This window comes from Mercenaria mercenaria, unplaced genomic scaffold (assembly GCF_021730395.1).
Source record: "Mercenaria mercenaria strain notata unplaced genomic scaffold, MADL_Memer_1 contig_1850, whole genome shotgun sequence".
NCBI classification, from domain to species: domain Eukaryota; kingdom Metazoa; phylum Mollusca; class Bivalvia; order Venerida; family Veneridae; genus Mercenaria; species Mercenaria mercenaria.
Genome location: NW_026459861.1, coordinates 10,645 through 29,605, shown reverse-complemented (window position 1 = coordinate 29,605; position 18,961 = coordinate 10,645). Strand labels below are relative to the sequence as shown.

Below are 18,961 nucleotides of genomic sequence, written 5' to 3'. Positions count from 1 at the left end.
CCAATTTTCGACTTATTAAATTCGAAATGTCGAAGAAGTAGGACGACATTTCCAGTAAAGCTCTATAAATGTGCAATTGCAGTTTAATGCCAAATAAAATATATGTTGTGTTATGTTAATGTTACTCTTACAACACGTTATATCACTTTAATACTTTGAGATGTCCCCTTACACAGGTAAACAGGTAAATACGTCCTTAATCCGGTATACAACTCGTCATCGCGATAGACTAAAAATGCCTACTAGTATATCGGTTTATAATCAGTATGGAGAATTGATAATATCGATAACAACTTCCGTATGCAGCGTGATTTGCTTCTATTTACACAAAACGTCTTCGCTCTACTAACCAAGTTTGTTGTATAAACCTATTTAATGTATAATCTTTACAGTACGTATAGGATCAGGTTACATTCCACAATAATCATACCATGACAAACACGCGTTTGAATGGCTTATATATACGAGATACATGTATTCATCAAATGTTCATAGTACTGTTTAAGAAATATTTCCCTATTTTATCTGTTTACGAAATATGGACGGAATGATTAAATCACGAGTTCGTTACAGTGGAAAATGGATATTTTAACCAGTTTGAGTCACGCTATTTTTTACAATTTCGCCAAGTTCTTGTAAGTACCACCACAGGTGATATGACACAATGATGAACCAAGTTTTAAGTAAAGTGTATGTGCGATAGTTCTATGCGCCGCTGTGTAAGACGAGTCATTCCAGCAATGGAAACTTTCGACTGGGCAGAAACTCAAAGTTTGTATGCGTCCCATTTTCTTCCTCAACTTAAAACTCCCATGTCATATGCACAAATCATATTAATATATCATTCGAAGTTCTCCTTATAGTGTCAATCATAGAAGCTTTCAGACGCTTCGCTCAAACGATTTAATGTTATAGATGGGATACATTTTAATTGCAAGATAAACTAGGCAGAAATTCGATACTGCATCTCATTGCCTTCCCCAGCTTACAACTTACATGTCATCTTCACAACTGAAATCATTCGAAGCGGAATAGTTGCCATCATAAAAGCTTTCATGCTAGCGACATTGCCTGCTTCGCTCAAATGTTTAATGTCAGAGGGGATGCATTATAACTGCTAACATTATATTTCCTGTCCTTCTGTTTTCATTCATTTGTATGAAAAACAGCAGTAATTTAACAAGACTGTGTAACAGCATTTCATTCACATTGAAACACTAAATCATATCTTATTTGCAACTGTGCAACATATTATCTCAGCCACCAAAGTATAACAAGATATAACTGAATAAATTACTAAATGTGATGTATTAAACCACAATGTATAAGTGTAATGTAAGGACAGGGACGAATCATTAACTTTTTTCTTTTTGCTTTAAGGAACTTCTACGTTTGAGTGTAACTTATGGGGCTTTTGCAAGATGGGAAATTCTCGGACATGTCTGTCTTTGTTATAATCTACATAATTATAACTATTAAAGTAAATACGGGTGTTAGTCTAATTACTTGGGTGAAGAAGACCATAACAAACGCATGAGGTCATTTAAGTAGGTTTTTTTTTCTCAAAATCTCTTCTTCTTCACCTTGGTGTTTAAAAAACAAGACGGGTTTACTTAAAACTTTATTTACTGCAAAATACAATCTTCATAACATATACACAAAAACACATAACATAATATAAGACTCTGAAAACACAACGGACACATACAAACAAGTACATATTTGTCAAGGAATATGCTGTATTTCTAGACTGTCCTGAGCGTCATAAAAGCGATGGTATTCGATTAAATTTGAAATTAATGTTCGAAAATAAGAGCTGATATGTTGTATCTTGGTTTTCCAATTCCCACACAGACGACACATGTCACAAATTGAGAGTTCTACGTTAGTGAAATTTATCGATTTTCCGTGACATGCATTGTGACATGATCCGATTTGTTACAGATTAGCCTGGATGGTAAAAAGTGTGCGTACTTCTGTATTTTATGACAAATATTCGTCACACTGGCGTTGTAAATTAAGATCCTTCATTTTTGTAGTGCATTGGGTTCTTTATTAAAGTTTTGAATTCATGACAACCCGTGTTTAATCAAAGAATATTAGACGCACTTTTATTAATAGTGTTTGTGTATTATACAAGTACTTACTCCTTTAAACTGACCAAATGTAAAATAAATTTTCATAGGGTGTATTTCAACTGCATTTCTTTTCTTTTCGATTACCTTTTTATCATTTGGCATTGACGTCGGTAGAATGCATAACGTAAAAAAAATATCAAATTCTTAACACACAAAATATCGCTTTCTTTTTTATAAGATCAATAACCTACAGAACAATTTTCTAACGGCATAACTCTTATATGCTAGGGGTATAGGAAAATATTCTACCTTATGTTTGAAACTATAACCATTTCCGAGTTCAAATATTACAACATTTTTATTATCATTTGTAACTAAGTTCTGTGTATGAATGAAACTCTTCTATAATTAACAAATAATCAAGACCTTCGAGTTGTTTATCGTCTGGTTTACCACGGTTCCGAGTTCAGATGCGTAGGAATCGATGGTTAAATACTGAAGCATTTGAACGATGAACCGTGGTAAATTAGACGATAAATCACAAGAAGGCATTGATTGTTTTCATTCTGACATGCTCATTGATATAATTTAATAAATATTATGCTGGACTTCATTTATGCCAGGAGTAATGTAGCGGACGTCATGCGGCTATTTGACGTCATAATTGACGTCATAATGCTCTCTTACCGGTCCGCGCGTCAACCGTTGTTTATCGCAGAATATACAGAGCTTGATGTTCTTCTTTGTTTAACTGGAAATCAAATCTAGTCATGTTAGAATGTGTTTGAGTACACCCGATTCCCCCAAATATTCACAGTTTAGCAAATACAAAAGAAATGCTTTGTGCGAAACTGATTAGAAAAGTTTGGGCTTTTTTCTTGCTTGGAAAACAACAATTGTTAACAATTTTTGCAAATAGAATATTTTCTACAATTTAGATTTTAATGAAATTTCTCACAGGGAGTATATTACAAAATAATTATAATGTAAAGGTCCGTGCTGGTTTTTGAGATATGTGTAAATAGTTAGAAATCAACAAAACTGACGCTACCTTTATGTCATTAGAGACTTTACATGTAGATCTAATAGAATGGTGTTTCTTTAATAAACCACGAGTACTTGAAATGAAAGAACATACTTCCTCTAGAGTTTAACGTCTTCTGACAGGAGGAGAAAATTAGAATTACATGTGCCCAGTGAGCTTTTAGCATTGTGATAATTCAATATCTATGCTTCTTTTAGAATGGAAGGGCCTGTGTGAATCTAATCATAGCTTATAAGTATATTCATAGTTAAAAAATTGTTTGCATCACAACGACTAGCGGTAAGCCCTTCCCCAAAGTTATGTAGAATATAACAATGAGATGAAGAACATCTATTAGCTAAATCAAATGTACCCCGAAATAATTATCTGGCGTGTACTTAAGATATGTTATGTTACTAATTTTTACTGATAGTTCATCGCCAGCCTTTAATTCAACTAAAGAAGACACATAGCTATTGTACAAGTTGAAATGGTTGCTCTGTGAAACGGCATGCGGTTGAACATTTGATACTACCTCTATTTCCTCTTTATCGAATATATTAAATTTAAATACGCCATGTTTGATAGGTTTTGTAGGATCCTTGACATTCGGTCTGCCAGTTGAAGGGTCACACGGCTCCAGTAACTCAAAAAAAGAATGGACAAAATATGTGCCGTCAACAGGAACGACTAAGCGCCCGTTTCGGTATCGGATGCCGTTTCCATCTAACCCGCTGGTTTCGTATAGTTCTTTGCCATGACGCCATTCTCTTACGGTTGTCATGTCAGATTCAATGTCATCTGTAAAAGAAAATGCGTACAATTAAAGGTCATACTATTCCTTTCTTATCTTAGATATTAAATAAATGATACTATGTTTAATACAAATGTAGATATATTGCCATTTCACATTTGACTAGCTATTGATAGATAACAAGGCTCAAAATCAAAGAAAGCATAAATAACAATGTAAAATAATACAAAATTATTGGTTTTGACCATAATGACAAATTTGTAAGGGTCATGAAGTCACGGCTGTCAACTTTTAAAGATAAAGTAACAGGAATTTTTGTGCTGATTGGAACAGGCGCAATAATAATTATTTCACATTATGTGCCATCTGTTAGTACAACAACCAAATTATCATCCCGGTACCGCATACTGTTTTCAAACCCGCTGTTGTCGTATAGTTTTCTGTCATGGTGTTTTACTGTAGCAGGATTCATGTCAACATCAATATCTCCTATGATAAAAAGACGTTCTGCTTAAATATACAGTTTAATGTCATATTTGTACGTTCTTAAACGCTCAGTGATATGATCATCAGAATTATTTTGACAGATTGCATCATAAAGTAAGAATTAAAATTATAAGTATGTGACTTTAATTTTGTTCTGTCTATTTAATATAAAATCAAATATAATACAAAGGCAAAGGCAAACACACCTATTTTACATTATGGTAAATATTTACGATTATCTGTTTTTAAATACATATTAGTAAATTATTAGTAAGTTATCTAAATAATTGGAGCCATTCTTTGAAATATGTAATAAGTGTTCATACCTTTAGGTCCCCGACAGTGTTGTATCACTGGTTTGTACATTTAAAGTAATAAAAACTATACGGGTACGAAAAGTTGTACAAGATTTAATAGAAGCAAACTTAATTGAAAAATATAACATGTTGTACTTTTGTTTAATGTGCCCGTCTGTTTCGTCCCAGTGAGTTTTGCAGCTGGCTTCATGTTTCCACATTGTCGTTTTGCCTTTTTACACGTCTCCCGCCGCCTCGTTTGCTCATGTGTATCTATTTCGTCATACACCTTTGTGACGACCTAGAAAACACATGCAAGACGACGAAAAATGACGCCTGCTAGCAAATATAACATGAATACTGTTGAAAAATGCGTTTAACTCAAAACAAGCATTCTAAATACTAGCTAACGTTTCAAAAGTTAAAATCATACTGTAAATATAGGCCACATGAGAATAAATGAAGTGTTTGTAGCTTTAGGTAGCAGGGTACATTTAGATTCGAAAATTTTGGGCACGGCCAGGCTTACAAGTAGTGAGTCGCAAGATTGCACTTCCCTAATGAGCAGAATCAGAGTGGCCATTTTATAAATTTGGTGCATGTTTTGTGCTTTTAATTAATGGTAAGATCAGGACTTTCATACAAGAATACAGAAAGTTATCAAAACGAAAGTTTTACATATTCCATTAAAAATAGCATGCAAAAATCATCAATCTTGCACTTTCTGAACAGCCTGCAGTGATCCCGCTGCAAGAACAATGCCCAATTTTATTGCATTTCTCAATTTAATACTCCCTACTGAACTACAGGATTTAAACGGACTGGGGGCCCATCCAGCTTGTTTTTTTTTTTGTTTTTTTTTTGTTTTTTTTTTGTTTTTCACAAAATAGCGAAAACGTTCCTGAGTATCAATCAACAAGCACGGAACCCTTCCATTATTTGAATTTCCCGCGCCAAGGTGACTCACCGATTCATACAAAGCTAGCAGCAGTTAGTTTTACAACTTACATCAAAATTTTACATGTATCAGCTGTTTAAATTTTCTAAAGAATTAATAATCATTATTTCTCACCTTAATTTTCAGACATACCAAATCACGAAGTTCTAATTATAACAAATATTGATGGGGGCAATTTTGAAATGTACCCTGCTACCTTATCATCTCCTCACTAGTGATAAAATTGACTCGTAAGCGCTTAGACTTAGTTTGCAAAATTATCGTTCTTCACACGAATAACATACATAAATTACAAAGAAATGTTTTTCATGGAACGCAAGATTGAAATAAATATTTATTTAACCATCACTCGAGAAAAACATTATCACAGTATTATCTGAGAAAAAAACTAATAATATTTTAACTAAAATAAAAGCTTACATAAAGTAGGGTTTAAAATTACAAAGCTTATATAATTCTTGCACTTTAGTAAAGGTCCCGGCTATTCGGAATGGTATTGTATATAATATGATTCGAAACGAAAAAAGTGTAACAACAATAAATTGTATATAAGTGGAAAGAGTCCGCTAGAAAACCGTCTGACTCACCTTAGCACCGACTAAAGCGGAATTCTATGTTTAGGCGTAAAAAAATTTGTTTGTTTCCGGTATCCCGACCTACCCTAAATTTTTGGCCCGACCCTCAATGTTTTTATGGCCTTGGTGAATATGTTTTTCAACTTTCTAACAAAAAGTTGCAAAACTGCACTTCTTATGCTTTAAACATGGTCATTGATGTTAGAAATCAACTTCCTGATGCTCTAAAGGCATAACCCCCTTATTTGAATTAATTTTTTGACACAAAAATTATTTCCGAAAAGTCTCCTTTAATAAAAAAAAATCCAAAAAAAAAATGTTTCCGACCTACCTACCCTAATCGTTTTTAGCATGTTACCGGAAACAAAGAATTTTTTTAGGCCTTAAACATATATTAATATTGAATAAAAAAAAACGGAGCATCGACAACACTTAACTCCACAACTATCCTAGTAAAATCAAAATTCAAGAAAATTCGCCTTTACTTTTATTAAACTTACTACTTGTGTAACTTTGCTCAGTCGCTTTAAATATAATTATAATATAAAATATTCTAACAATGTAGGAGAATTACGCTTTGCACGTAGATACAAACAGAGTATTTAGTTTAAACAAACTTGTTTTGATTTCTTCATGAAATATTTGGATATATTATCATCTAGTGTTGCGAATCTTAAAACAATAAGAGAAAATATAGTGTTCCTCATGAACATCAAGAAATAATAGACTGGAACTAATTCATTCGTTATTATGCTGATATGATAATAAAAATATTAGTTGTCGTAAATCTAAAGCAAAAAAGTATTTACCCTCTCTAAATAGTCGTGCAACAGATCAGCCGTGAAGCCACAATTAAGATATCCAGCCTTATTTGGCAAACATATCTGATCCTGTCCCATGGCAGTTGGCAATTCGGGCATGGTCCACAACAGTGCCAAAACTGTAACTAGACATACAAAGACACTGACAAGTACAGCGATAACCGGTAACTTCAGCCTATTATCCATCTCTACGAATAAAATCTTGCGAAATATCGTTTCAACTTTACTAACACTATTAAAGTTTATGCCCGCTCGCCTAAACTTTAGTGTATGCGGCGTTTAAATAAATCGAGACTTTATAGTTTTGAGATTCGGTTTTATACGGGGAATTTCCAATTTTCTATTAATAGCTTGGTAATGTTATATGTTTGCACGCGCGAATTTAGGCGAAATATTTATGTTGATATAAACATAACTCCATTCTTAAATTTTGCAATTCAAGCAAAAGGTTCTTATTCTTGAAATGTATCATATTATTAACAACTTAGGAGAGCATTGTACCTTGCTGAATGAAGACAAAGGGGGAGATAAAATAGTAGTTAATGTCAATTGAATATTATATATGTCAGAAATCAACTATATTGTTTAATGAAAATTAATGTGCCTTTTTACAATATATGTAGTGTAATTTAATTTTCACCCCAAAACGGAAACACGTGTAAATGAAAAGGCATTATTTTTGGAGCAATGCTTTTGTTGATATGCTATTTACAAACTAATGTAAGCTGAAAAATCATTGAATTTGTTAGCCTTTATGCAAGTCCTTATAGAACTTTAGTTATGGAATAAGAGCACTGAGCTCATGTTATTATGCTACAAACAATATTTGTCAGACAAGTCTTTAATACGTTTTGATAGGTTATTAAGATAATCTTCCACTCTTTGGTAAACTTAAATGTGTACTGTTTGTTTCCCTTGTATCACTACATATAGAAGTCACAGATCATTGCTCTACTAGCTCGCTATTGCTATTTTATCAATCTTAAAAATTACTAAATTAAATGGTCTTTTGGATAAGGCACGCCGATTACGTTATTTTGTTTCTGTTACCGTTTTCAAGCCCCAAAACGTATTTCATTTGTACACTCAGAAGACGTAGAATGAATACATTTTTGTGATGGAATACTTCGATTTTGTTGCAATGCAGACATGTTATCACCAAGATATCGTTCTATGCTTACACTGACATTTGTAAGATATTTGATAATAATACATGTCAAACCAGCTGTAGTGGTCGGTATATATGTATACCAATTATACAGAGGTTATTGTAATTGACCTATCTACGCCACGCATCGACTTAGCACTTTCATAAAAAAAACAAATAGTAACCCCAAAGGTATTTGCATACATTAACAAGAAAGTGCAAGATAAATCTGGTATTAAAATGATAATATCATTGATAAGGGACCGCCTGAGGTGAGTCCGGCAGATAGAGTTCGCCTATTTTCCGATGTCCCAACTTGAGTCTAACACTGCCCTGAGATTCTTCTCACAGTTTAAGCATACACAAGATTTATCTAAACTTAAATGCACAGTTTATGTTGTATAACCAAATAAAAAAAGTTTCTCAACTAAATAGTTTTAGGACCTTCTTTTTAATAGTAGACGTGATGCAAGTATACCTAAGAAGAATCGTTTTTGATAGCAAAATTAAATGTCAGTAACATTACACTGTCCTCTTCATCCCCCTTCGCCTTCCCCGCCCCCCCCCACCCCACCACCATCACAAACACACACCGCTTCTACCCCTTACCCCTTCTCCTTTTTTATATTTTGCATAATATTAAAATGTACTTGTTGGATTTTTGAAGTAATCCTAATATACTCTATAATAATTTTTCGTTACGGTTTCTTTTTGTTGTGGATGCGTGACTTTGTGGTGCTCTGTACTTCCGAGAAATCTACCCTTACCTTTTATCTATTGTATGTCAAATGGATTATAAAACACGAACTAATGTGTCATGTTCAAAGATAAAGTTGGTTATCCGAGGGGAAATTTCAATGAAAGTATTTGAAAATCCGACAAGCAGGTGAACAAACAAGATTGGTACATGGTAACCAAAGAAAATTTCTCTGAAATAATTCCAAAATCGGACTGGCGGATAAGAAGAAGATGTCGTCTTCATTTACTGGACGGCCTTATGTGCAACAAAACAAAAAAGTTTGAATACACTTGCAAAACCACTCAAGAAATATCATGGCCAATTACTAATGTTTTCAACAGAAACATTGTTTAAAGAAAATGTTTATTTGATCACAGTAGCTTGCAAGCTCAAAATATCAATATTATATGATAAGGCAAATAGTCGACAATACAGAACTAATGATAACAGATTCACGTCAATTTTCAAATTTAAAAAGAAAGAGCGAAGTTAAAACGTTCCCCATTTTGGTGGCTAAAATCAAAGACAACCTTCTGCTCTCCGATATTAAATAATGTTTACGTGTTGTTGCCCTTGAATTACTAGTATGTTTAAATACTTTAATGGGTATCATATTAACGACATTTCAATTTAAAATTGATTATAAAACAGAATATAACTATATTGATCTACTAATAGGTCAATTCACTTAATAATATTAATTGTAAGATTACAAGTCGTAATGAAATGCAAAAGTTTGAAGTTATTCTACCGTATTTTTACCATTCAATTCCCCCCAACTTCAGTCAAATATACAAGTGCTTTAAAATACAAAAAGTGTATTTGGCGTTATATTTATCATAGTTCAAACCTGATGAAATGTTAAAAAGTTAGAATTGTATTTTCTTTCTTTTATGAGTCTTAAAATAATGTCAAAATATTCTTAAATTTTACAAATACGGTATTCATTCGTCACTTAAATGAGGGACACCTACATATTTTAATTCACGCTGTGCGTTCGTGAAAATATTGTTTTCTCTCTTAGTAATGACGGATAAATGTCGTATTTGTGAAAATTTGTAAATATTATCTGCTTCTTTTGACAAAAACAGGTAACAGTCTTCTTCCGGTTTTTAAGAAAAGTCATGATAGTTTCCGTGGTATTAATCAGTTTTTTAATTTTCTTGTATTTTTATCAAACATGATTTAATATCCTTTATGTGAGGCTCGTAACTAAGAAAACATGATTATTATAACCAGTTAGATTACACAAGTGGTATAATGATTTAATTGCCTTGTGGGAAGATTTAATTCGAGTTTTTATGATGTCGTCTCAAATATTGAATTTTTATTGTTTTGATAAGGTTGAAGACGGCAGCGAGTGTGCATCCAAGTATTGAATTTGTCTTCATAAAATACACGCACATGAGAAGAATTGTTAATAAGACACACAGGCAACATTTTGAAATTTTAGTTTCGCTGGACAGCATTAAATTCATTGCTTTATAACAAGGTAGAAAGTCGCAGGGAAAGAAGTAAGTAAACGTGATTTAGATATGTGATATATCAACTATCTCCATGTTACTGAAGTAACTATATGTTGGATAAACACCGAATTTCTGTCTATCTCTTGAATTCAATGGAGCATCTGATTTTTTGTTTTACTGTGGCATTAATTAGGACTGACATGTTGTTATTCTCGTATCAAAAATGACCTTAAACTAATCAAGTACACATTGTGCTGCACTTAAAAATAAAAACATAACAGAACAAGAAGACCACTACCTCTCTGATTACGTATATACAAGATAAAAGAGCCATAGAGCTATGCATCGCAAAGCAGGTTCACAACAAAAATAAGCTGTTTGCTTCAAAAATACATTTTAATTATATACAAAAGGGGGTAAGGGGTAAACAAAAGGGTGGGATGTAGGTGTAGGTTTTTAGCTGTGTATAAAAATGCAGTTATGCAACGGAGACATTATACATCTTTTGGAGTGCAGTTTTCTTCCGCGAGAGAACGAGTGCATTTAATCTTTGTTACATTGTGCACGATTTTACTCTTACCATACCATACCATTTACATATAAATGATATAAAATTGTCCATTAGTCTGAGTAAATTTGAAAATACCGCCATAAATGATCGTACTTCCTGCTTGTAAAATGTGTCCGATTACTTCATATAACGCGATTGCCTAATATAGTTTACCTCTAGTTGTAAATCTTGTATAAAAGTTGGTGAAACGCACGACATGCTATTTATTTTGAATGTTAAAGAGGACAATTTTTGAAAACAGATACCGAAACTATGTTAAGGCTATAATCTATTTTCAGCCGAAGATAATACAATTACATTAGCAATGTAAATATCTGTAGATAGCGTAGCCAGACCATCATTTACAAAATAATTTTAAAGAAGTAAAGCTAACAAATGCGTCCAAAAAATGGACGTTGTGCAGAATGGAAAATATTTAACGCTGTTTTAAGTGTGTTAATAACTTTATGCAGTCTGCTTTTTGCCCTAAACATTCTAGTTGTTCGTTTTTTTGTTGAGGAAACTAAGTTCAGCAATTCTGGATATTTTATTACAAATCTTGAGGAATATCCATTTTTCTGTGATGCATTATCATTGAGTCCTTATGACGATCAAGACACTTTTATTGTGAAGAAAAAACAGTTTCGATATTTCTTGCACAAAAATCGATATATTTGCAGTTATAGAAATCTTACAGAGCCTTTAGAAAAGGTATTTTCACGTGTGACAATGTGTTCTATATGCCTCTTTATTACAAAAACATTTCAAATATACTGCTATGTAACACGTTAAACCAGACAGGATTAAGCTGTGATTCTTGATATTATATTTTCTTGACTGTAGATGTGTGATGTTTTGATAAAACTTTAAAAATGTTTCTTTATAATACGTGTTTATGGAAGTATTTCATTACTATATAGCGAGCTTGATTTGCGAGGGGATAGTTTCATTGGCAAGAGGTGTAGATAAAAGGCAATTACAGTCGAGACTGCCTTAACGACCCCCTGAATTTAGCGACTCCCTGTCATATGCGACCCTATTTTATGCATCTGGACGCAATTTACTATTAAACGAGTCTGAATTAAGCAAGCCCATGCCTTACGCGACAAGCGACTGTGAAATCAGGCTCCCGGATCGATATTTAGACCGTTTTCAGCGACTTTGAGATGCTCCCTCGCAAGATTTTACACGATAGAGTTACCGTTCTTTATCTCGTGTGAAGTTGTTTGAGACGAGAACTTACTTGTTTACAAAAAAATGGCTGATGAAAAACATAAAAAAGAACTGTTTTGACATTAGAACAGCGTGTTAAGGCACTTTAATTGCTCGATTAGGGAAAACCAGCGTATAAAGTCGCTGAAAAATTCGGAGTCGGTGCATAAATTAACTTTATTCCTGGTGAAACAAAAATATGGCGGTATTTAACAGGAAACGACGAAGTAAACACAGATTAAAGATGCAGTCAATAATCGAATAAATGTCAATGAACAATTAGTACACAAAATTATAAATATCATAAACCCTGAAGTGTGTAAATAGTTCAAATGGAACATTTATATTTTACTGCTCCCCTTTAATTTTCTTGCCAGATCATGGGCTTAAATTTGTTTTATCAACATCATACGAATGATGCAAATTATTTGAAATTTATATTTTATCAATATGCAATTAAAGAAATAGTATTTAATCATTTTCCACTCCTACCTTAAAAGAGGCCAATATATAAGTATCCGATATTCATGTACTTTAATTGGAAAGATATATGAAACCAGCGTCATCCTGTTAAGCGAGACTGTTTTAAGAGACTACCTGTCATATGTGACCTTTTTCGCTGCTTCCCAAAGTCGGTCTCTTAAAACAGTCTCGACTGTATTTGCAAAATTATTTCAAATTGACGTGACAACATGTGCTTCTTGTTCTGGTACGCTTTAACTGCTTCTTTACATACATGTGCGTATATTTGTATCCTTACATTGAAACTGACATGTTTATCATATTGTATATCATAGTAGTTAAATATTTATTTTTACAGTTTGTTGAACGAAAATCAAGACTAAGACTTGCATCAGGTATTGAGAATAACTGCTTATTTTTCTCAAATAAAAGTAAGATATATTTGATTATTAATATTAATATTTAATATTTGTAATGGCAGTAACACTTTTTAGAGTTTATGAAATTTATTTCGTTATTTGTCTGCGTTAGTAATAAAAAAAAATGCATTTCTTTAATTGTATTTATCATACAGGACTGGAGGGTGAAAGGTATTTACAATGTGGAAAAGAAAGTCTGAGAAAACCCTCCGGCTATCTGAGCGCCTCGTTCAGAAAGGTGTCGCGGCACCACACCTACAAAGGTACTATATCTTGATATCTAATTTCAAATTGTATAGCATCAATAAGCGGGTATTCAGTCTTATACTTTATTTAATGAAATAAGCTGAATGCAGTCAAGTCTGCGCTACAGATCACCTCCGGATAAAGGTAACTTCTATAAAGCCACTATGTTCTATCCATATTCAACACTAGATACTAAGATACTAAGATAGTGTGAACTTAACATGTATTAAGAGACCATCTGTCAACAAAGAACACATTAAGGGTGGTCTTTACAGACAGGTTTAACTATAGTTAAATGCTTACAATGTTTTACCATTATATATTTAATTTGCATAAAAAAAAAGAAAAGCTTTGAATTTGCATTACGTATTAGAAAAACAATGATAAAATAGTATATGCACTAACACATGAATCTGTTTTAGGCGAAGGGTCAAGTCATGTTATTTACTGGGACAAACACCGAGAGAGATCATTCATATCCAAAGATCTTGTGTATCATAAAGGAGAAATCAAAGTACCTGAAAGTCGATTCTATTTCCTATATTCTTCCATACTGATTAATTTAACAAACACTGCAATCCACTTTGGTAGAGCTGACAGATTTTTGCTACAGGTTTGTGTCAAGAGTCGTGGTTATGAGCGCACTCTTTTATATAAATCTCAAGTTTATAAGCAAACTGAAATGAGTTCAGTTTCATCCTTAGCGGTTGGAGGCCATGTTTTTATTGCAAAGGGTGATGTGGTTTATGTCAAGGTGTCCGAAGCAAGCCGATTGATTCGAAATTCATTCGGGAATACATTCGGAATAATGCCGCTCAGGTGAACTAAATGAAACCATCACATGGTTGTTTACATTCATATTTAGCAATAATTTTCAAAAATGAATAAAAAAATACATTGTCAATTAAATGAACAAAATCAATTAAAATTTATATAAATGTCATTATAGAATCAATAAACATTTTTAGAAGGTTTGCTTGGAATTTGGACAGAATTTTTCTCTGGAGTTCTTTATCATGTCGTTGTGTTTTCAAGGATTTTGTTTGAGATACACATACATGTATATATCAATTGTATATATTCACATTGTATATACCTTCGTTAATTACAAAAAATAAAAGTGGATCATTTATACATATTTTGTCTTCTATTTACAAATGGTCTTGTTATTTTGTAATGCATGAATAATGTTCGCTGTAAGCTGTGACCTCATTCATGACAACAAGATGATAGGTTTTCAAACATGACCATTAGTGAAGGGTGCATATATTAGAACTATAAAGTTTACAACTAACAATCTGAAATATGAAAATTGGTATTTTGTACAGTATACTATTACCGCATTATTCAAATACGAACAATTTAACTCTAAAATGATATTACGACTTTAGAACATTAAAATAAGATATAAGATTTCAGTAAATCTTAGGTTTGAGTTCGTTCCGTCCTGTACCAGATGTGCTAACTATTCCATTAATTGAATACGACCAGTCGTATATAATTGTTTCTATCAGTAATTGTACATCATTTTCCTCAACAGTTCGTTTCAATAGTACTTGTATAAATTACATACAGTAAGTATATTTAACATGAAAAAACTGTTCTTATAAAACTAGCGTGACTTAGAAGTAGCCAACAGTGCAATTCACTCCAGCTAACAATGTATAATAAAACGGGAACTGTTTGAAGTTGCCTCACTTTAGGATGCTGCCGTGCAATCTCTCTAGCAATTGCTAACAAGGTTTGTATTTTCCAGTACCAAATAAAGAATACGCATGACTCAATAATGCGCTGCATTTATGCAAAAGTATGGCAAATGCACCCATATATTTGATACGTAGTTGATCACTGACCAAACAAGTAAAAAACAAAGACAAATATCAAACAGGGAATGCCACGCACCAAAAACGCAGCCTCCTCAAAACGAAACCCACAGCACGCAGACGCGTGCACCACACACACACGCACACAGCTAGCCGTAACATTTAGTGTAGACATTATAAGGTACCCCTCCAGTGATTTCAAATATAACAATAACTAGTCCAAGCGCACTACTTAATCTTCGAAACTATGCCCGCCCGCTTAGCTCAGTAGGTAAGAGCATTGGTCTATGGATCGCGGGGTCGTGAGTTCGATCCTCGGGCGGGGCGTATGTTCTCTGTGACTATTTGATAAACGACATTGTGTCTTAAATAATTAGTCCTTCACCTCTGATTCATGTGGGGAAGTTGGCAGTTACTTGCGGAGAACAGGTTTGTACTGGTACAGAATCCAGGAACACTCGTTAGGTTAACTGCCCGCCGTTACATGACTGAAATACTGTTTGAAAAACGGCGTTAAACCCAAAACAAACAAACAAAAATGTAACATAGTATGGTCATAGCTAAAAGTAATACAAGAGGTTTTTTTTTATGTACTTCATCAGTTGATATCAGATTTTTGCCAGAATTGTGACAATTTTCCTTGAGCTAAGTATAATATTTCATCCTATATACGAGCATTACTGGGTTGTGCAGGACTTCCCACTGTTGACCTGAACACACCAGTCTTCTGCCTATGCTGTAAGCCTGCCTGTGGCTTCTTGCATCCTGTACTTGGCAGTTGTTGCATATTCATCCGAGCACCAAAGCACCAAATCATCCGCGTAGAGAGCAGCTCTGACTCATCTTGGAAGTTCAGCTACCAGATCGTTAATGAAGAGAAGAAAGAGGGCAGGAGAGAGTACTCCTCCTTGGGGAACTCCATGTCTCTGTAGAAACTTCTTACTAAAGGTTACATCAAGGATCACTTTAGCCCTTCGGTTGAAGAGATAGGACTTTATTCATCTGTACATGGAGCCTCCAACACCGTTCCTCTGTAGTTTCACCAGAGTAACATCCATCCATACCTTGTCAAATGCTCTCTGAAGGTCTACCCCTGTTACTAGAGTAACCGTTTTTGCCTGAAAGGCATTTTCGATTTCTTGTGCAAGGTGTGTTGTTTGATCCTCTGTTGACCGGAATGACCTGAAGCAAACCTGTTGATGGGCCAAGATGTTATTAGCTTTCAAGTACTACTTCATGCGTTGGTGAGACTTATAGCCCTTAAGGGTGTTTCTCTTGTTGCTCTGTCTTCTGAAAAGGCATTGAGTACATACGTGTTTGGTTCTAAAGGTTTGCTTTTTATATTTTTATACGCTAACATTTTTGTGTTTTACATGCCATGCCTTTTTGTCTCCATTACGTGTGTTAGAGATTCACCTGGAGTGGATTACTTTTATTTACACTGTCCTGTGTCTTTGGAACATGGTGAGGGTAAGAGTGAGGTTGGGTGTGCACCATAAACCGGTTTAAGCTCCCCAGTGGTGTTTTTGCCACTGACCGTTCCAAGGCGGTGCCCCACTGTGTTCCTGTGTTTGTTCGTTTTGTCCTCTTGTGTAGGCTTTGTGTGTGTGCGCATGTATGTGTGTGTTCCTTTGTATGTTCGTTTTGTCCGCGTGTGTTGGCTTTGTGTGTGTGCACGTGTATGTGTGTGTGTGTTTGTGGCGTGCACGTCTGCGTGCTGTAGGTTTCGTTTTGGGGAGGCTGCGATTTTGGTACGTGGCATTCCCTGTTTGATATTTGTCTTTGTTTTTATAGGGCGATCGCTGGCTACTTCCTTCCACCTTGTCCTTTCCACGTTTTAGGATAGGTGCCATGATCGCCTCCCTCCAGATCTGTGGAAGTTTTCCCTCCTTCCAGCTCAGGTTGAAGACATCTAGAAGAATTTCCGTAGCAAACCTTCCCATATGGGTCAGCCACACATTGGTGATGTGGTCTGATCCTGGTGATTCTTGGCATTCAGCTTCTTCAGTGTTGTAAGTAGCTCATGTAGTGTGAGGCTTGCCTCCATCACTTCTTTCTTGGACTTTTTGGATCTCCTCCCTTCTAACTTCTCTTTGCCGTCCCCTGTTGACTGCGATATTGCTTACTTTCTCGTAGTTTTCAGTATACTTAATTGCAGCCTGTTTTCCAGTCAGCAGAGAACCATTTTCTTCTACAGATGCAGTCCATCTTCATCATTTGATTGCCGTACAGAATACGTTTCCAGAGCTTTGTACTGTCTTTTTCTAAACTGAGTGAGGCAGTTTTTTCTTTCCAGCTCTCTCTCTCTCTCTCTGTTCTGATGTGGATCTAGGCCCTTGCCTTTGGAGTTTTATGTTGTTGGTTTGGGACGATTGTGTTTCAGCCTCTCGTCTGGCTTCTGACAACTCCTCCTGAAGGCCCTCTAGATCCTTGTTCCAGTATGGCTTGTAATCTTTCCTGGAACCTCCAGGAATACATTTTTTGGCTGCCTGGAGTTAGGGTGCATTGAAGTCCTTTGTGACTTTGTTGATGTCCCTGCCTTCCGTGCGAATCTGTCTGCGGATTTCATCTATAAGCTCTCTATATCTTTTCCAGTCAGCTTTTTGTAGTTCAACAAGGTAAGCTTGGTTCCTGTATGGTCCTATACTGCAAGGTGAGGTAAACAGGACGGTGATCGCTACCGCCTAGTTGCTGGCCAACTTCTCTTGCAATATTCTTGTTGATGTCTTCCGTGTAGAAACCAAGATCAGGAGTGGAAGTGGTGTGTCAACGTATGGAATAGAAAGAGTCCTGATCGTCGGGGTTGTCTACGCCTGTCTATGTGGTCATATCTCAGCTCTGTGAGTGGCTGTTGAAGTCAGCAATGACTATGAAGTTTGAATCCTGCACTGGGATCGTGTCTATGGATAGAGGTTTGTCATTAGGAGAGTAGAGGTTGACAACATTTAACTCCACATCTCTAAGTTCTAGGCATTGCTGCTATGTTGTTTCGCACCAGTATTAGGATTCCTCCCTTGCTACTATCTAACCTGTCACAACAGAAGCACTGATAGCCTCTAACATTGAAGAATTTGTACACGCTAAGGCGAGTCTCTTGGATGCAATAGACCTGAATGTCCTTATCAAACAAGATGTTCTCTAAATTCATTTTCTTATTGAAGAGTCCTTCTGCATTCCAATGCATAACCTTGAAAGGTTGCATTGGCTTCTTTTATGTTCCCGTATGGCCAGTAGATTTCCTCCCTCGTCTCCTGGCTCTAAGGCGATGGGAGTTACCTCCAGTGGTATGAGGTGGGCTCTGTCGAGGCTCAGAGCCCGGCACTGATGTCCCTGGAAGGATCTCAAAGAACCAGCGCCATCACAACTAAATCTAGATGATTGTGTAGTCATGGTGTAAGTGCATTGTACCATGGTTTGTTATAGAGCACCAACTGGCCTGGTACATCTGTCTTCAGGTCTCTAGGTGTTATGTCGGGGTTACCTCTCCCTTAGATTCCAGCCAGAAGACCTACCCTGGAATCACAGGAGATCTGTCCATGGGCAGGTGGGCCCTGCATTCCGCATGTCTGGGGGCAGACCACCTCCGAGTCTTATACATTTCTGCCTGAGGCCGCTGTGTGTCACCACGAAAATGCACTGCTTAGGGCTTGTCTACAGAGAGGCTATGTACTGGCAAGGAAGACTTACACACTCGGTTTCCTTTTTGCCCAAAGCGCTAGCCAGTGGCAGAGGCCTAAAGCGGAAGGTGACAAACACACAACACAAAGCACACCACACGACGCATCAGTAGACCATTTTCACATACGCGTATTACTAAAATGAAATACCTCTTAGCCGCGTAAAGTAAGTATTACATGTATAAGGCCATTTAACTTCTAAGAATGATTTTTATCTGGTCAGTCATC

The 18,961-nt window shown here is 35.3% G+C and overlaps 3 protein-coding genes across 5 annotated transcripts; 1 reads left to right on the top strand and 2 right to left on the bottom strand.

Moving 5' to 3' along the window:
* Positions 1-1,608: 1,608 nt before the first annotated feature.
* LOC123554533 (tumor necrosis factor ligand superfamily member 15-like) lies at positions 1,609-7,276 on the bottom strand. Of its 2 annotated transcripts, XM_053532906.1 has the most exons (4): positions 6,981-7,276; positions 4,795-4,939; positions 4,265-4,345; positions 1,609-3,903 (listed from the first exon to the last, which is right to left on the bottom strand). In XM_053532906.1, the coding sequence occupies exons 1-4, from the start codon at positions 7,176-7,178 to the stop codon at positions 3,461-3,463; spliced, it is 867 nt and encodes a 288-aa protein (XP_053388881.1). In that variant the 5' UTR covers positions 7,179-7,276; the 3' UTR covers positions 1,609-3,460. The 2 variants fall into 2 exon arrangements, with proteins under 2 accessions (XP_053388881.1, XP_053388882.1); XM_053532907.1 differs by lacking the exon at positions 4,265-4,345.
* Positions 7,277-11,227: 3,951 nt separating this feature from the next.
* LOC123554527 (uncharacterized) lies at positions 11,228-14,365 on the top strand. 2 transcript variants are annotated; one of them, XM_045344746.2, is made up of 4 exons: positions 11,228-11,605; positions 12,927-12,963; positions 13,143-13,250; positions 13,656-14,365. In XM_045344746.2, the coding sequence occupies exons 1-4, from the start codon at positions 11,291-11,293 to the stop codon at positions 14,054-14,056; spliced, it is 861 nt and encodes a 286-aa protein (XP_045200681.1). In that variant the 5' UTR covers positions 11,228-11,290; the 3' UTR covers positions 14,057-14,365. The 2 variants fall into 2 exon arrangements, with proteins under 2 accessions (XP_045200681.1, XP_045200680.1); XM_045344745.2 differs by having other exon boundaries at positions 12,927-12,999.
* Positions 14,366-16,054: 1,689 nt separating this feature from the next.
* Positions 16,055-16,999, bottom strand: LOC128551940 (uncharacterized). The gene is made up of 2 exons (XM_053532901.1): positions 16,877-16,999; positions 16,055-16,249 (listed from the first exon to the last, which is right to left on the bottom strand). Exons 1-2 carry the CDS (start codon positions 16,997-16,999, stop codon positions 16,055-16,057), a joined length of 318 nt encoding a protein of 105 aa, XP_053388876.1.
* Positions 17,000-18,961: the final 1,962 nt, after the last annotated feature.

Coding starts and splice junctions, on each gene's coding strand:
- LOC123554533 (XM_053532906.1), bottom strand. CDS start 7,178: ATGGATAATAGGCTGAAGTTACCGGTTATCGCTGTACTTGTCAGTGTC. Junction 4,940..6,980: donor TGCACGACTATTTAGAGAGG/GTAAATACTTTT, acceptor TGTGTTTTCTAG/GTCGTCACAAAGGTGTATGA. Junction 4,346..4,794: donor GACGGGCACATTAAACAAAA/GTACAACATGTT, acceptor TTTTTATCATAG/GAGATATTGATGTTGACATG.
- LOC123554527 (XM_045344745.2), top strand. CDS start 11,291: ATGCGTCCAAAAAATGGACGTTGTGCAGAATGGAAAATATTTAACGCT. Junction 11,606..12,926: donor TTACAGAGCCTTTAGAAAAG/GTATTTTCACGT, acceptor TTATTTTTACAG/TTTGTTGAACGAAAATCAAG. Junction 13,000..13,142: donor CTTATTTTTCTCAAATAAAA/GTAAGATATATT, acceptor TTTATCATACAG/GACTGGAGGGTGAAAGGTAT.
- LOC128551940 (XM_053532901.1), bottom strand. CDS start 16,999: ATGGGAAGGTTTGCTACGGAAATTCTTCTAGATGTCTTCAACCTGAGC. Junction 16,250..16,876: donor TAAAACGTGGAAAGGACAAG/GTGGAAGGAAGT, acceptor GCCCATCAACAG/GTTTGCTTCAGGTCATTCCG.